Source organism: Bison bison, unplaced genomic scaffold, assembly GCF_000754665.1.
Source record: "Bison bison bison isolate TAMUID 2011002044 unplaced genomic scaffold, Bison_UMD1.0 scf7180017864333, whole genome shotgun sequence".
In the NCBI taxonomy this organism is placed as follows: Eukaryota; Metazoa; Chordata; class Mammalia; order Artiodactyla; family Bovidae; genus Bison; species Bison bison.
In genome coordinates this window covers 3,722,973-3,738,968 of record NW_011494905.1, presented here as the reverse complement: position 1 = coordinate 3,738,968, position 15,996 = coordinate 3,722,973, and the positions used below count along the sequence as shown (strand labels likewise).

The following is a 15,996-nucleotide window of genomic DNA, read 5'->3' as shown; positions in this document are numbered from 1 at the left end:
TTAAAAATAAAATTAAAAAAAAAAAAAGAATGAAGCTGAGTGTCCTTCTGGAGAAATAGACTAGGTAAGTCCACTAAAATGTCTCCCACATTCTTACAACAAAATTCTCCCAGAGAAATTGTATCAGTAATAGCAATAGTCAACAATGATTATGCAGTGGTTATTCTACATTACCAATGGTTTACTGAAGGGAAAACACGCAAATTTGATCAAATGTGGCTTGCCCATTTATAAGCTTCATCCTGAATCCTCTGAATCTCAGATTTTTCATTTGTCTCTAGGAACCTTAATAATAAAGGAACCATAATAATGTTACAGAATATAGCAGTAATTAAGTGAGATATTACGTGGGAAAGTGCTTCAGAAACAATTCACACACACACACACATCTTTAAAGTTGCAAGTTGTAATGAATATTTCATAATAAAGTCCCTCTTGCTGCTTCCTATTTTCTCAGGATCACCCAAAAAAGAGATAAACCAGAACAACAACAACAACAAAGTTATAGTTGGCTCACATCTCACATTCGTAAGGATGAGTATTTGACTGGGAAACAGACTGCTTTAACTTAGTTTGGGGAGAATTAAAAGGCAGACTTGGTTTTTGCCTCTGTCTTAGAGATGTAGAGATACCTTAGAGATGTAGACATGTAAAGATGGTCTTAGCATCTCTGCATATAGAAACATTTCATTCTCAAGCATGATAGACTCTTGGAGAGAAATAGCTGGACCATTCTGGCCAGGATCACCAGCATAGTAGCTCTTGTCCAGAGTGTAATAAGACTGTTATACTTTTGCTTCTTGGTATTTCCTCCCTGTAGCTAGCCACCCTTCTGGAGCTATTCCTAGAGATATGTGTCAAAGCACATGAGATGTTGATTCTACTCAGAGTGAAGTTACTTTGCTCATATTGCAAAGCTAGCAGGAGCCTCAATGCACTGCCTAAGGACGTCAGCAAAGAGCTACGAAAATTACAAGGGTCAGAAGGGATACCTTGCTCTGTGTTCACATGCCATTCCCTTTGCTTGGCATGCCATGCTGTCTGCCACCCTCTCCTGTGTGGCTAACAACTAGTTCACTCTCCAAGAGTCAGCTCAGATGTCTCCTTCCCTCTGAAGCTTTCCCAAATCCCTCCAACACCACATCTTTCATGTCCTTTAATTCACTTAATTTACAGATTGCAACATCTGCTACTGCATGTTTATCTTGACTAGCAGACAATCTATTCTGCCTGAAACCAGCAAGACACAGGAAAACATACAGAATGGATAATAAAAGATGCTGGAAGGTCAAAGCACACAGCAGGCTCAGGGTGTCACAGCTCAGGGTCCTGCCCTCCTCTGTCCCTGGTGCTATTCCTAGCCATCCAGTCTCTGGACACTGTAAATCTAAGGAAGGAGGATAAAAACATCATTCCATGATTTGTTTTTTCTTTTACAGCTCCTAGGGTCAATCATTGTTTCAGGGCATGATTTCTTTATATGGTATATTTGCCAAAAGGCTTAGGTGTCAGGTTTATTTTTATAATATTCATAATGAATCTATTTATAGATGATTTACATAGGCCTGTCATGACCCCAAATCAGCTGAGATTTCAGGCATTGCTACCTGAAATCATACAAGAGCAAGTGTTCTATTATGAAGTTTGAGCATTGCTGAGGCATTCTAGAAGAATCTTTCTTTTTTTTTTTACATCTTGTTTAGTTTTTGGCAACCAGTTAAAACTCCTTGGGACAACATATGCAGGAAACTGGTATTTACGATGAAAGCACAGGAGGAAAAGCATAGCATCGTGAAGGAGGATCTGAGTCCCTGAATCTACATTGTTTACATGATAAAAGAAGCATAAGACTTCCGCAGCTACTGTCATTAAGGAGAGGATCTGTACGCATAGGACCTGGAGAAAATTCAAGAGCATTAGAGGACTGACCCCCGAAGTTACTGAAATAAACAAATAGTTCCCAAATTTTGCTTGAGACCCAATCAGAATTACCTGACAAGTTTTATTTTGTTTTAATGTAGACTCTTGGGACCCATGCCCTGAGATTCTGATTCTGTAGGACTGATGTGAGCCTCAAAGACAGTGTTCTTTGTTGTTGTTGTTTTTTTTTTTAATGTTCCCCAAGTCAGTCTGACGACTGGCCTGCTTTAAAAAACCATTATAACAATGATCTCCAAATGGTGCATAAAAGATGGCACTCCGAAAAGGAGAAAAAAACACTGAGAAATCTATACGTATTTATTTATATATGGTTGTTATACTTTTTACTTTAAAATATAGATGCACAGAAAGTTGTAAGTATAATATAAACAGTCCCAAGAACCACTCACTCACCTTCTCCCAATGGTAACATCTGAAAAGATATAATATTAAAGCTAGGAACATTGACTTTGTTTCATTGCTGTTAACGAGTCCTTATTCAGTTTTCACCATATTTTAACCTGTATTCCTTTGTGTATATTAGAGCTAGGCTATTTTAACCCATGTACAGGTTAATGTAACCACCACCACAAGAGAGATACACAACTCTTCCACCACCAACTCCCCGTTGCTTTTCTTAATGTGAACACCCATTCTCTGCACCAGTCCACCCCTCATCCTGTCCCCCCAACAACCATTATTAAATGACTCTCTATGTCTAGAGTTTCATCATCTCAAGAATCTCTTATAAATGGAATCATATGGTATATGTAATCCTTTCAGAGTGATTTTTCCTTTTTCGTTAAGCATAATGCCCTTGAGGTGAATCCAGTTGCTGCATGTATCAGTAAATCATTCCTTCTTATTAATAAATAGCTTGGATGGATGGATCAGAGTCTCTTTAAACATTTACCGACTGAAGGACATTTAAGATGTTTCCGGTATCTTGCCATTATAAAATAAGTTATGACATTCATGTATAAGAGTTTATGTGAACATAAGTTATCATATCTCTGGATTAAATGCCCCTAGGGTATGACAACTAAATCACATGGCTAGTATACATTTGTCGTTGTTGCTGTTTAGTTGCTAAGTCATATCCTACTCTTTGTGACCCTATGGACTATAGCCCGCCAGGCCCCTCTGTCCGTGGGATTCTCCAGGCAAGACTACTGGAGTGGGTTGACAGTTCCTCCTCCAGGGGATCTTCTTGATCAAGCGATCCAACCCAAGCCTCCTGCATTGGCAGTGGACTCTTCACCACTGAGCCACCAGGAAGCCCCTTTGGTAGACATTCACTTTGGTTTAAAAAGAAAAAAAAAAGCTGCAAGAAGAGTTTTCCAGACTAGTTATACTATTTTACATACAACTTCCAGCAATGTATGAGAGCTTCTCCACACCCTCACCAGCAAATGATGTGATTTTTCTTTTTAGCTGGTTTAATGGGTGCATTGTTTAGTCACTAAGTCATGTCTGACTTTTTGCAACCCCATGGGACATAGCCCACCTGGCTCCTCTATCCATGGAATTCTTCAGGCAAGAATACTGGAGTGAGTTGCCATTGCCTTCTGTAGATGTTTATTTATTTTTATTCTTGAACAAGAAATTAAACTTTCTTCTTATTTAAAATATGGAGTGAAAATTGTACTTCACATTTATATAATTTAAAAAGGAAGAAGATTAAAGAGCACCTCACCACACAATATTGCATTATTCACAGTTTTTGGAGTCAGACTTGGATGAAAAATCTACCACCTTCTTAAGGCATTCATTTCAGCAGTTAATTAAGTGGCAAGTTATAAGATAAGAGATTTTTGTCAACAATTCAGGAATTCCTTTTTGTCCTAAAACATTTAATCCATTCTGTGCACATACATTAATTTTATCACTGGAGATTATAAGCAAGTCACCCCAAACCCTTCAGTGACACAGAACTACAATAATCACGGAAGGATCCACCAGATCCAGACTCAGCTTCACCACTTACTGTTCTGTGATACTGAACAATCACCTGACCTTGCTGAGGTTTCACAATTGAGGTAGTAACCCCTGCCTGTATTCAACAATTTTGATTTGCTATTTACAGCATTCCTAGAGCAAAAGTCCTATACCTCCTAGAAATGTATTATGGAAGTAACTATCCTTATCTGAGAAACGAACATGTATTCAATGATTTTTAAGATTTATCCTGGTTCAAGAATTGTATAACAATATAATATTCAGGCACTAAGATCCCTATCACTAATATTAGAATTTTTACTGTTTATCAGTATTTATGAATATTATTAATAACTGTATTTATTCTGCTATACATTTATTAATCTTACATTACTGGTATTATTAGTTAATTATTAGTAATGGTCTGTATAAAATTATGAAATGCATTTATTAAATACTATTTAATAATTTTATCAATATTACTTAATATTAATCAAAGCAATTAGTTATTTTTATTACAGCAAGGAATACACTCTACAAGGGCAGAGATCAGTCTCCATTTGGCTCATTACTTCAGCTCCTACAAGAGTGTCTGTCTGGCGCAAATTCTGCTTTAAGTAAATGATTGTTAAATGAGAATGCAAAAGTAATTCCTAGAGTTGTAAGGTATTTTATGGTTTGTGAAACATTTTTACACTCATTATATCTGATCCACAAAACCACCTCATAAGATAATTAATATTACCAACTAGTTTTATAAAGTAAGAAAACATAAAAACAGAAAATGACATGTCCAAGGTCAAGGAGTGAAACTGAGGCTTGAATGTAAATGCCCTGATCACCAAGTCAGCACTGAATCTTGGCTCTTTTGAGTGTCAATAAGGCTTATGAATATTTAGTAAAATCTGATTTCATACAAAGAATTATAAGTTCTTCTCTCTTCAGGAAGATGCCATGTAAAGATCAAAGGAATACAATTAGTATCTGACCCTTTAAAGAATACATAGCTTATCCCCCCCCCCCCACCCCAGTCTCTGAAAATTTAAACTCATTTACTATACTCCACAATGAGAGATGAGGCTAAAGATGCTTTCCCTGAACCAGAAAAGGGGCACACCAGTCAAACTTGAGTGTTTTCAGTGAACTTGTGACTGTCCTGTTGACAGACCACAGTTATAACAAACAGCCTGAGAAGCTGTGAGTGTTCTGTGATGGCTGGCGATTTAAAAGGACTGTTAGAACTATACAAAGACGACGTTTCCCCTTTGTACCTGCAAAGCCACAGGCCAGATTCACCTTTCACACCAGGGAAGAGACTAGAGGACTCCAGAGACAGAGAGTGCAGGTCGAGCAGAAATACTCAGAAACGACTTGCTCAGAGTTCACATTAGTCCTTAAACATTTTATACTTCCAATTATTTCAGGAATAAAAAGTAAAAGCTTTCACTAACTGCAAAAGGAGTTCAGTTCAGTTCAGTTCAGTCGCTCAGTCATGTCCAACTCTTTGCGACCCCATGGACTGCAGCACGCCAGGCTTACCTGTTCCTCACTAATTCCTAGAGTTTACTCAAACTCATGTCCATTGAGTCGGTGATGCCATCCAACCATCTCATCCTCTGTCATCCCCTTCTCCTCCTGCCCTCAATCTTTCCCAGCATCAGGATCTTTTCAAATGAGTCAGCTCTTCACATCAAGAGGCCAAAGTATTGGAGGTTCAGCTTCAACATCAGTCCTTCCAATGAATATTCAGGACTGATTTCCTTTAGAATGGACCGGTTGGATCTCCTTGCAGTCCAAGGGACTCTCAAGAGTCAAAGCAGCAGTAAATTGGTTTATATACACAAGATTAAAAATGGCAAAAATAATCCATTCCAAATAACTTTTTCAAATACATTGCCATAAGTGGCCATCAATTTCACTCACATTTTTGCTATCTGTTGAAAAAACAAATATGTCCTGCCTGACCAGGTTACATGACTTCACATCACTAAGGGCCAGTTCAACACCAAATAGCAATAATCAAAGACTCAGCAATTCCTAGGAACCAAGCTCCAATTTTGTCTCTTCCAATCTAAGACAGCGGAGAATTAATGGAATGAGCACATTTAAGACCTGAGTTCTAGAGCCAGTTCAGCCCCAAACTCCTGGGTAATCTTGGGAAGATATTCTTTTCCCTCTCAGACTGAGTTTTCACATCTGACAAGTGAAAGAACTGCCCTAGAAAACCTTCAAACTCTTTTCTAGTTCTGCTGCTCAAAGACTTTGTGATTAGAACATGAAGAAAGGCTTGGGCAGGAAAGTGGAAAGGAAACAAGTTTGGCTGCCATTTCCATCATGGGAGACCAATTGTTTAAGATGGCATTTTGTTCTCAGTACTACGTTCACCTCGGGTTAGCAACAGGCAGTAACTACTCCCTCTCCACAGGATGGATTGGGAACCTCAGGTAGAATAAAACACAGAGAGATATACTAAAAAATTTCCAAGCTTAGGATCCTCAATGAATAGAATTTATTTCACCTATTCTGATGTGACTTTACAAGTCTAGGTGAAGCAGTGTAGGCAAAGCTTGAAAACAGAGGCTTTGTTTATATTATACAGAAGCATATAAGGTAATATACATAGGAAAAGTTTTTTTAAAAAGCAACCATTTTGAAATTAATTTCAAAGAAAAATCATGAAATTATAAAATAATGAATTCAAAATAGATGAGGCTATCTAGCCCAATCTCTAATAAATAGAACCTTCTAAAATCAATAAGAGCCCTAGATATAAAAAATAGAGCCTAGCTTTACAATTTTATCAACTATGTGATTATTGAATAATAATCACATAGTTGAATAATCACATATTATTGAATAATTATTGAGTAATACCCTTCACTTTGGGTAGTTTACCACTTGGTATAATTGCAATACCATCTGTTCCATCTAACTCAGAGAGCTACAATAAGAACAGTCTTTTGAGAATTAGATAACAATGAATATGGAAGTGGTAGAAAAATTATAATGGATTGTACAAACAAAAGGAATTCTACTAAAATGATCATGTGGAATTTGTATCCTATGGATTCACTTTTTTAAAACTCTTATATAAAAAATATTTTTAAAAGAAATTTCAGAAATTGGACAAAGTCAACTCCAGACCACAAGATAACTCCGACTTTACAAACCTACAAACTTTACAAATCCTTCTGTATTATAATCTATTGTAATAAGGAACACAAAATATGATCACAGTTCATTCAGCCAAGTTATTGAGAAAAAGAATTTCCAATTGCCAGAGTTAAAATAGTAAGAAAATTTCAAAATCATTTCATAAAACAATGTATTAATAAAAGAAAACAGATCATTTTCTTTAGTATCTACCAAGGATAGAAAAAGCAAGATTTATACCCTGTTCTGCCATCAATGGCAACCCACTCCAGTGTTCTTGCCTGGAGAATCCCAGGGACGGGGAAGCCTGGTGGGCTGCCATCTATGGGGTCGCACAGAGTCGGACACGACTGAAGCGACTTAGCAGCAGCAGCAACTGCCATCAAAGTCTAAGGCTTTGGGAAATGTTTGCAAATTGGAAGCAGAGAGAGGGCCCAGATTACAAGATAAAGAACACTACTGCTAGTACTTTAAAGACCAAAAGAAAAATCATGTCACCTTATTCCCTCACCAGTCTAGAAGAGAAGGTAAAGAGATAAAACCACACATACATACCAAAATCATTCCATAAAAAAATACACAGACACTTAACATGGTAAAATTTGCAAGAAGACAAAACAATAAAAAATATACATGGGCTCATAAGTATATAGTACAAGACACAGAAAGGCATTGGGAAATGCAGGGGCATTCCAAGACACACAGTTGTTGGGGGAAAAAAAAATCAATGATAAATGAGAACAATGGTAGCAAAATAACAAAACCCTAAGGCCTAAAGAACTACTAACTGGGAAAAAAAGTACACCCCACTTTTAAATGTGCCAAAGCCCTTCAGAGAAAGTTATTAGTGGAATACCTTATAAAAGAAAATTATAACATATGGTATCACATAAATATAAGTTGATGTGGAAAACATGTGGGTACTTTTTCAACTTTCACAGTCAGAATTTAAAAATGAGAAAGCAAACCCCAGAGATTACAGACATAAGACCAGGGTGAGAAATGTAATCAGTAACTTCAAGGTAGCAGTGGTTAAACAAATCCTAGGCTACCAAGCTCAAGGAAAGGGGAGAGGAAGTAAAAATAACCCATACAGAACCATAAGCCCTGAAAAGTATTTGAGAGCCTGAATATGAACCTGGATAAGCAGGTTCACAGTGCCGTAGCTTAACTCTCACTGCAAACATCACTGAGTACCTGCTGTGTGTCAGGTGTCCTGGATGCTGCTGGGAGTAAAGGCATGAGTCAGGCAGCCCCACCTCCAAAAGGTCTGAATCTCCCAAAGGAGACAGGCCCACATTCAAGCAAATCTATTAGAAGGACAGTTGTGCAAAGGATTGTATGAGATGCATAGAGGCTACAGTGCAGGGAAAGAGTCCTTGCTAGAATATAATACAAGGGCCTGATAACTCTGGACTCAGACAAAGGGGACCTGATGACCAACTTGATGACAACCAGGTCATCCATCTTCAAACAAATCACTTACACTCTCTGCACTGCAGGTTTTCACCTTGACACCAGCAAAAGGTGGGCTATGATTTCTGTTAGTTTTACACTGTCTTCATGGCTGAAGTTCTTGGAAGTCAGACTCTGAATTAAGCTATGAATGCTAAGGCTTTATGGGCGAAAAATTGAGGGTCAGTATATATAGAGTCAAAGGATAGCATGAGGTGAGCTAACAAGACCTTGGCATCATCAACTCACCCTATAAATGAAAACTGTGTTACCTACTACCTGGGGATTTCACTAATGGTACAGAACATTCTAAATGGAACAAAAAAGAAAAAGAAAATGCATATAAACTTTAGAAAATGTATTAAAAATTAAACAAAAGTAACATGAATTATAAAAATGTTGAGGGCAACAGAAGATGCACTAACATTTAAATTAAATATAAAGGAAAGTAAATCTTACACTTCTAACAAATATCATGTTATAAGATACAGCAGATGAAGAGACGGAGCTACATTTTAAAAAGTCTGAATATCCATGAACCTTTATCCATGTTTGCCTTTAAAATGCATATATGCAAGAGAAATCTCTTCCTTTACGTATTCAAAAAAGGTTATATTAAAAAGAAAGAGAGACTGGCAGAATTGCAAGAAAGACTCAAGACTTCAGAAATTCAATGAGACTGAGTTGCTTTGAGAGAGGATGCCACGTTCCAAACTGTTTATTGCAAGAGAATTACTGAGCAGTGCACTCACCCATCCAGCCATCCGCCACCCATCCAAATATATATACACATAAGAAGATACAGACATACATTTGACCACACACAACCATTCCCACTAAAAACACAGTAGCATAATAAGAGCCAAGAGGAACATAAGGATGAGTGAGAAACCATATCTTGTTGCTTAAATGGGGAAACAAAGCTTACATTCTTATAAGGAAGTGAGGAGGTGTCACCATCATATGGGGCCCAAGTGCCACATATGCCAAGAAAAGGGGGACGAGCAGCACAGCAGGCTGGGTGAGGACGATAGCCTCACTTCAGAACCACAGAGAGTGTCACCTCTTGTCTCTAAGTTCCCATTTTTTGATGTGAAAAAGCACTGGGTTCATAGAGTTACAGGATAAGGCAACAGAACGACAATGAACAAGCAGAGTGCCTCACACAGACCATCTGGTCAACAGTGGCAGATGAAGGACAGCAGGAGGAGCAACAAAAGAAGTAGGAATTTGACCGTCAGAATACGATGCATGTGGAAACCCAGGGAAGAGATTACTTCCGATTACCTGCAATCCAGGTCATGCCCAGACACTGGAGAAGGTGACACAAGTAGGGTTGTGACAGGGAACAAAAGCGTGGTGAGGTGGCATGGTAAGAAAGAACAGAGTTGAGCAAAGAGCTGCAGAGGATCAGAGGTGAAGCCAGTGTCCCTAGAGAACCAGCGGGGCAGTGAGAGGACCTCATAAAGGATGATGACAGGATGGGGCATCTCAACACAGAAAGACTCGGCCACGGGTCCAACTCACTAGAATTCACAGCACTCCAAGTGAAGGCGTCTGAAGCGCGACCATCACCTGTTTTCCCCTCCCTCTCACACATGATGCAGAACCTGCCCCATCCTGACCCTCAAGTGTGCACTGACTGTCCTAACTACTAAGCCCTCCACACAGCTCTGCCTCATTCTCGGTAAGAGGGACTGTCTTTATTCTCTTCATATTAGAGGGAAATTCATCTTACCTCTCCCCCAAAATGAAGAGACAAAATAACAATCTAGACAAAATAACTAGAGAAGGGAAAAAAAAGTCTAAGTGCCTTATCAGGGTCACTTCAAACAGACCCACCATCAGACCACTGCTTGGTAGCATGTGGGACACTTGTCCGATGGCAAGAGGGAGGGGATACTGGGTGGTAGGCACATTTCTACAAGATGATGGGATGGGGGTGGAGGATACTGCAATAGAAGGACACTGAGCTATGAATGAAGAGATGAGGGTTCTAGTTTTAGGTCTGGCCAAAACCACAGTCAGATAACCCCTAACAGATTTCAACCTGTATGCCCAAAAGAAGAGTTGCATAGGTGGTTACTAGGTGATCTTCAATGTTTGACAGTCTCTGTACTATGATGACCATACTACAGAATTATTTTCCCAATGCAACACTGTCCTACAAATCACTTTTATTATATTGAGCTCTCCTGCTGTAGGCAGCCACCTCTGCAACGCCCACACTCACCTTCACCACCAGGTTGCTTGTATGGGTTGTACTTGGGCTTTGGCGCAACGACTGGGGCAAACTTCTTGGGTGGTTGCTGTGTGGACACTGAAATGCTGGGGGTCCCAAAGGAATGGGTGGTCTCCATCCGTGCAGACACATGGCCAAGAGGCTCAGCAGTGCTTTTTGGTGGCAGCCAAGATGGGTGAGACATTGTTGAATCTAGAAGTAAAAAGAAACAAACAGTTGCTTTTAAAGAAACACAAAAATGAGAGCAGTATTCTTCGCTTCATTATTGTTTCTACTTAATCCATACCTAATGAAATTCTGAACACAGACTCTGAGATGATGCAAGAAGGAAGGAAGGAAGAAGGAGGAGCAGGTGGAGAGTTATGAGAAAAACTCCCTTAACTGAAGGAGGAGAAAAATTGAACACTCCCCTCAACCCATCTTGAATACCTCTCTTCCAACAGTTACCTATTTTAGTGCCTAGCATTCTTCAGAAAATAGATATGAGCAAGAAATGGTTCCCAGCCTTAAGAAGTTTCTATGGTAGGAGAATCTCATATCAGTAAGGCTGGAAAAAAAGCTTCAATTTCATTCAGTTCAGTTCAGTTGTGTCCGACTCTTTGCGACCCCATGAATCGCAGCACGCCAGGCCTCCCTGTCCGTCACCAACTCCGGGAGTTCACTCAAACTCACGTCCATTGAGTCAGTGATGCCATCCAGCCATCTGATCCTCTAACAATCTATTAAAATGACTACCACATCAATTAATGATGATATTATCTAAGTGAGGCTTCCCTGGTGGCTCAGACAGTAAACAATCTGTCCTCAATGTGGGAGACCCAGGTTCGATCCTTGGGTCAGGAAGATCTCATGGAGGAGGGAATGGCTACCCATTCCACTATTCTTGCCAGGAGAATCTTATGGACAGAGGAGCCTTGGCCCCCCCATGGGATCACAAACAGTCAGACACGACTGAGCAATCTACACATACATACATACATATATTATCTAAGTGAGGTAAAAAATAAAGTGTTACTGGGATGCAGAAAAAGGTAAAATTACTTACTAAGACCTCATTAATGAGGTGACCTTCAGATTGAGCTCTGAATGCTGAGTAGAGGTCAGGCCTGAATAACGTAGGCCACGTTGCACAGGTAGGAAAAGTACACAGAACTTCAATTTAGTGTGGCTGGAGGGGGAAAATGGAAAAGCAGCTAGCAAAGTAACTAAAAATGTGGGGTGGAACCAAAGCACTGAAAGCTTTGTGTGCAAACTTGAGGACTTTGAATTTATTCTGCAGGCATTAAGGAATCATCTGAGGCTTATTCTTGAAACAAGGGGATGACTAGTACACGGCAGGACACTGAGATGATGCCTCTGGAAGAAGCAGTACTGGTGCTCACCAAGGGGTACTTGGAAACTGGGGAGAGGGGCAGTGTTTGCCACAGTGCCTGAGAAAGGTACTGCTGCATAATGGCCAGGGGCTAAAATATTCAGCCCCTGTGAGCACAGGGCAGCCCCCCATGACACCCATCAGGAGCTCTGCCCATCAGTGAGCTCAAACCATACTGGATCTTTAGGAAAAATTCAATTAGGAAGGGGATACGACAGCCAGCCCAGGGACTGCCCTACTCAGACTAAAATATGCTCTGTGAGGAAAGAAAAACGGTGTCTTGGTGTCAGGATAAACCAACCACCCCTCCAGGCAGCACGCAGGCTGGGGCTGAACCTCACATTCTCTCCCTGAGGAGGGCTCTCCAGTTCTGATTGCAAGAGCTCTCCAGCAAGGGGAGGCCCGGAAGCTTTCCTCACCCTCTCCAGCCCCAAATCCACCCTGTAATTTATTACTGAGGCTGAATTAATTGAGAGGGCTCCATGATTACCTCCAGATGTCTGTAACAACAAAGAACACTGGTGTGTGTGTGTGTGTGTGTGTGTGTGCATGTGTGCAGTTGCTCAGTCGTGTCCAACTCTGTACGACCCCATGGACTGTAGCGCGCCTTTTTTCATGGGATTTTTCAGACAAGAATACTGGAGTGGGCTGCCATTTCCTCCTCTGGGGGATCTTCCCAACCCAGGAACTGAACCCTCGTTTCCTGTGTCTTCTGCATTGACAGGCAGTTTCTTTAGCACTGAGCACTAGGGAAGCAAAGAACACGGGAAACTCAGGAGAAAATGCAGGGTCAGAACGTGGTATGGCCGTGGAGAGATAAGGGTGATGGGGGAAGCTGGGCCCAGGGTGACCTGGGTAGCATTAGACTACGCCAGGAGGGGTGGCATGGCCTTGAGAAGCTCTGCTTCCCTCATCTGGTGTCCCAGGGACACTTGCTCCCTGCTCTCACAGAGTTTCATGACAACCAGTGAGATAATAGTCTTCAAGAGTTTTATATACTGTTAAATGCTATGCAAAGTGAAGAGAGGAAAATTGTTGGAGATGTAGCTCTCTGATCAAAGAGAATGACAGGAGTCAATGAGGAAGCCTCGAACATAGGAATAAGGAGTCTGCTGTTACTTAAGCCTATGGTGGTGACACTGACTTCCCAATCTGGTCGCAGGGCCTTCTCTTCCCTTCCTCTCCTGCACCTCATACATATGCTTTGTACACAGTTCAGTTCCTCAGAAGAGCGGGGACCGTATTTTATGTACCCTGAAACAATCATTAAAGCCCAGCACAAAACCGATACAGAAAAACAACTATGAATTTGGTTTATTCCTGGTTCTTAAAACTGGCTGCACATTTTAAAGTCTATGAGATTTTTTTTTTTTAATGCCAAAACCAAGCTCATGTCTCAGGGTTGAGAAACATTAATTTTGGCTTTATTTGTTTAACTGAGCCTCAGTCTTTTACTAAAAGGGGTTAAAGTGTCTGTTCTACTTTCAGTCAGACTAAAATGAATACAAGCGGGGAACAAGTAGGATAAAATAAAGATTTGAAGATTTTAATGCATCACACACATTTGTAATATAAATGTTATTTGTAGATTTTTTAAATGGCTTAATATTATCCTTGCAAATTTTCTATAAATCTCAAGCTATTCCAAAACAGGAACTTTAAAAATGGGTTAATATGGGATACAGTGATTTCTAAAGCAAAGAGGCACATTTCCAAAGCAATTGCACATTGCCAATTGACTGAAGAATCCTGGCCTTTTCAGAAATTCTGTAGATATAAAGGAATAGGCAACTTCTGGGAGACTATGAAAAAGAAAATGTAAGCATCCATATGCAAACCATGCCCCCCACCATATTTTCTGTTATCCCCAGCACCATATATTACCCTAAAACTGTACTCCCCATGGAGGCAACCCCAGGGACCTCAAAGGAGTGCCAGGGTCTGGCTAAGTATCTGTCTGCATAAGACCTTAACAGCATCTTCCCAAACCATTCTTCTGTATATTAACAATGGCCCAGTAACACCATTCTCAGGATTTATAATGAAATTTAATGACCTTGAAGACTTGCTCATGCTATGTACACCATCTACAATGCTATATAACTCCCATTATTGAGAGAGTTAATTCTTAGGTAGGTTGATAAGAAGTCTGGGGTCTGTGAGGAGGAGAAAGGGGTCTGGGGTTCGTGAGGAAGAGAAAAGCACAATTTTTTTTTTTCTACACTCCTGTATCTTAGCCACATAAAATGTTTTGTGTGTGTGTGTGTGTTTTCTTTAAGCCCAGAGCTAATGATTATACAACAAAACAATTCATCTTGCTTTTCCTTAAACTCTGTACCAATGATAATATAACAACAATATATCTTGCTTGAGGACATGTTTCTTTTTCTTAACAGGAAAGTTCTGACTAATCTTAAGACTTATGTTCTAGGAGTGGGTCTGGTAAGACCTTTCTACTGTTAGTTCTAATCTTGTTAATTTGAGACGTATGTTGTGAGAGTGGGTCTGGTAAAAGTATGTACGGCCTTGATAAAACTCAGTGGGGCACTCTTCGGCCCCCTTTTGATGTCTATGTCAGAAGCTTTCTCTGTCCTTTTTATACGTTAATAAAATTCTGCTACACAAAAGCTCTTGAGTGGTCAAGACCGGTTCCTGGTTCCAAAGCGAAATCACGTTCTTCTTCGGAGATCACAAATGCAACATCAATCACCATAAGCTATCATTACTTTCTATCAAATCTTCCACCAACCTTTTTTTGTTTGTTTTTTTTCACCTTGACCCAGCTGAAACGTCTCTGATGCTGTGAACATTTCCCTAACTCCATCCAAAAAGAGTAGCTTAATTCCTGGGCTCTTCTGGTATTTGTTTCATACTTATAACAGTCACATATACGCTATTTTATCACTTGCCTATCTGCCCCAACAATGCCTGGCCGGGAAGCCCTTAGAAAAATATGCTATGCATGAATGGGTGAGTGAATAAATGTTGATCTCCTTGGTTACTCATCCCTTTCTAGGATCTCTGCATCACCCTTCTTAGCATACAGTGATATGATCATCTTTTTTTCCCCTCCCTTAACTTATATATGTAACTAATTGTGTTGATAGATGTCTTAGATTTCCAGATATTGAACTAAGCTTTGCTGTCCTAGGGAAAAATCCTACTCAGTCACAGTCACGATTTTTTGGTATACTGATGAATTAAATATGCTAATTTACAAAGAATTTTTGTACATAAAATCATAAAGAATATCATTCTCTTATGTTTTTCCTCTACTTGTTTTCAGTTCAGTTCAGTTCAGTCGTTCAGTCATGTTCAACTCTTTGCGACCCCATGAACCGCAGCATGCCAGGCCTCCCTGTCCATCACCAACTCCCGGAGTTTACCCAAACTCATATCCATCAAGTCGGTGATGCCATCCAGCCATCTCATCCTCCGTCATCCCCTTCTCCTCCTGCCCTCAATCGCTCCCAGCATCAGGGTCTTTTCCAATGAGTCAACTCTTCACATGAGGTGGCCAAAGCACTGGAGTTTCAGCTTCAGCATGAGTCCTTCTAATGAATACTCAGGACTGATCTCCTTTAGAATGGACTGGTTGGATCTCCTTGCAGTCCAAGGGACTCTCAAGAGTCTTCTCCAACACCACAGTTCAAAAGCATCAGTTCTTAGGTGCTCAGCCTTCCTCACAGTCCAACTCTCACATCCATACATAACCACTGGAAAAACCATAGCCTTGACTAGATGGACCTTTGTTGGCAGAATAATGTCTCTGCTTTTCAATATGCTATCTAGGTTGGTCATAACTTTCCTTCTAAGGACTAAGCGTCTTTTAATTTCATGGCTGCAATCACTATCTGCAGTGATTTTGAAGCCCAAAAAAATAAAGTCTGCCACTGTTTTCACTGTTTCCCCATCC

The 15,996-nt window shown here is 40.1% G+C and overlaps 1 protein-coding gene across 14 annotated transcripts in view; it reads right to left on the bottom strand.

The window, feature by feature from the left end:
• Window positions 1–15,996, bottom strand: part of LPP (LIM domain containing preferred translocation partner in lipoma) — a 754,364-nt gene that overhangs the window by 499,438 nt on the left and 238,930 nt on the right. For all 14 annotated transcript variants that reach the window (XM_010853933.1, XM_010853935.1, XM_010853931.1 and 11 more), the window contains one exon: window positions 10,700–10,900. In XM_010853933.1, coding sequence (XP_010852235.1) covers window positions 10,700–10,892 — 193 coding nt within the window. In that variant the 5' untranslated portion in view covers window positions 10,893–10,900. The remainder of the gene's footprint in view (window positions 1–10,699; window positions 10,901–15,996) is intronic.